Raw genomic sequence first — 1113 nt, forward strand, 5'->3', positions numbered from 1 at the left:
GAGTCAGTGAGAGTGCTTGTGGCAGGCAGTATGCTTTGGTGTCCTTGCTGACCCAGACTCTGGAGACAAGCGCGGTGGTCGGCTTCCGAGACAGCACTTGAGGGCTCGCGAGACCTTAATGCTCAGGCAGGGATGCGTGCCCAAGCGGGTGCCTCTTCATCAATTTTGTGTATTTTGTATTTCGTAATGTTTTTAGTTTGATTTTTTTCTTCTTCTTTTTTGGTGGTGTGTTTAATGTTTTTTTTCTTTATGTGATGGGTATATTTTGTATGGTGTTTGTATGAGGTGTATTTTTCTTGTAAATAGATGATGTAAGTGGGTATGTTGCAGCAACGCTAACATACCACGCACCTTTTGGGGTACCTTTTGAGCTCTGATTTTGGTTGTTGTTGTTGCTATTGCTATATAGGTTTGATTTCCCTAGGCATAAGAGCACACTGCTTCTGCTCCCGAAAGACAAGCAGTTACGTCACTTCCATCTCATTGGTCGACTAATCTCTGGAGGTGATTGGCCGCTGCGGTGAAATGGGGCGGAGCTTCGGTACTCATCGGTTGCGACGAGACCTGAAGAGTTAGTGTCAAGATGGTTACGAAAGTCTTAACACTGGTGATTCTCGCTCTCGCGTCCGGTCCGGTGGTTTCAGTGGGAGAACAGGAGAAGCAGAAGCTGACAGATGTTCCTTTAGAGGGTATGTTACCTGCTTTCGCGCCTAAACTACGGTAACTCGAGTTTCTTCCCGCTGCGAGTGGTAGGGAGTGGCACTTCACGAAAGCTAATCTGTGAAATGTAGATTAATTCTTAGATTGAAGGCTGAGGAACGGCCGGCTCCCTTGGTTTTGAAATCAGCGCTGGTTTCTGAGTTACCGAAGTTGCTCCGTGGTTCCTTTTTTTCTCTTGTAACTTCAACAAAGGTTGAAGTTGCGAATGCTTAAATGTGTTATATGACGCTATGCTTTGCTCTTAACATTATCACGGCCATGTGGATTGTTACGTCATGGCTGGTCATGCCTGGCACGGACGGAGGGGGTGGAGGCACTTGGCACTCACCCAGAGGCCGGCCACGTGTGGCACTGCCTCAGAACAGTAGTAACAAAGTAACAAACACAAATAAA

The 1113-nt window shown here is 46.8% G+C and overlaps 1 protein-coding gene across 1 annotated transcript in view; it reads left to right on the plus strand.

The window, feature by feature from the left end:
• The first annotated feature begins 564 nt into the window (after positions 1–564).
• The window catches only part of LOC119593830 (serine protease 44-like), a 97765-nt gene continuing 97216 nt past the window's right edge, over positions 565–1113 (plus strand). Inside the window, 1 exon segment of the mRNA XM_037942860.1 lies at positions 565–689. Within this exon segment, the coding sequence (XP_037798788.1) occupies positions 584–689 (106 nt within the window). The 5' untranslated portion in view covers positions 565–583.

This window comes from Penaeus monodon, chromosome 32 (genome assembly GCF_015228065.2).
Source record: "Penaeus monodon isolate SGIC_2016 chromosome 32, NSTDA_Pmon_1, whole genome shotgun sequence".
Taxonomy (NCBI): domain Eukaryota; kingdom Metazoa; phylum Arthropoda; class Malacostraca; order Decapoda; family Penaeidae; genus Penaeus; species Penaeus monodon.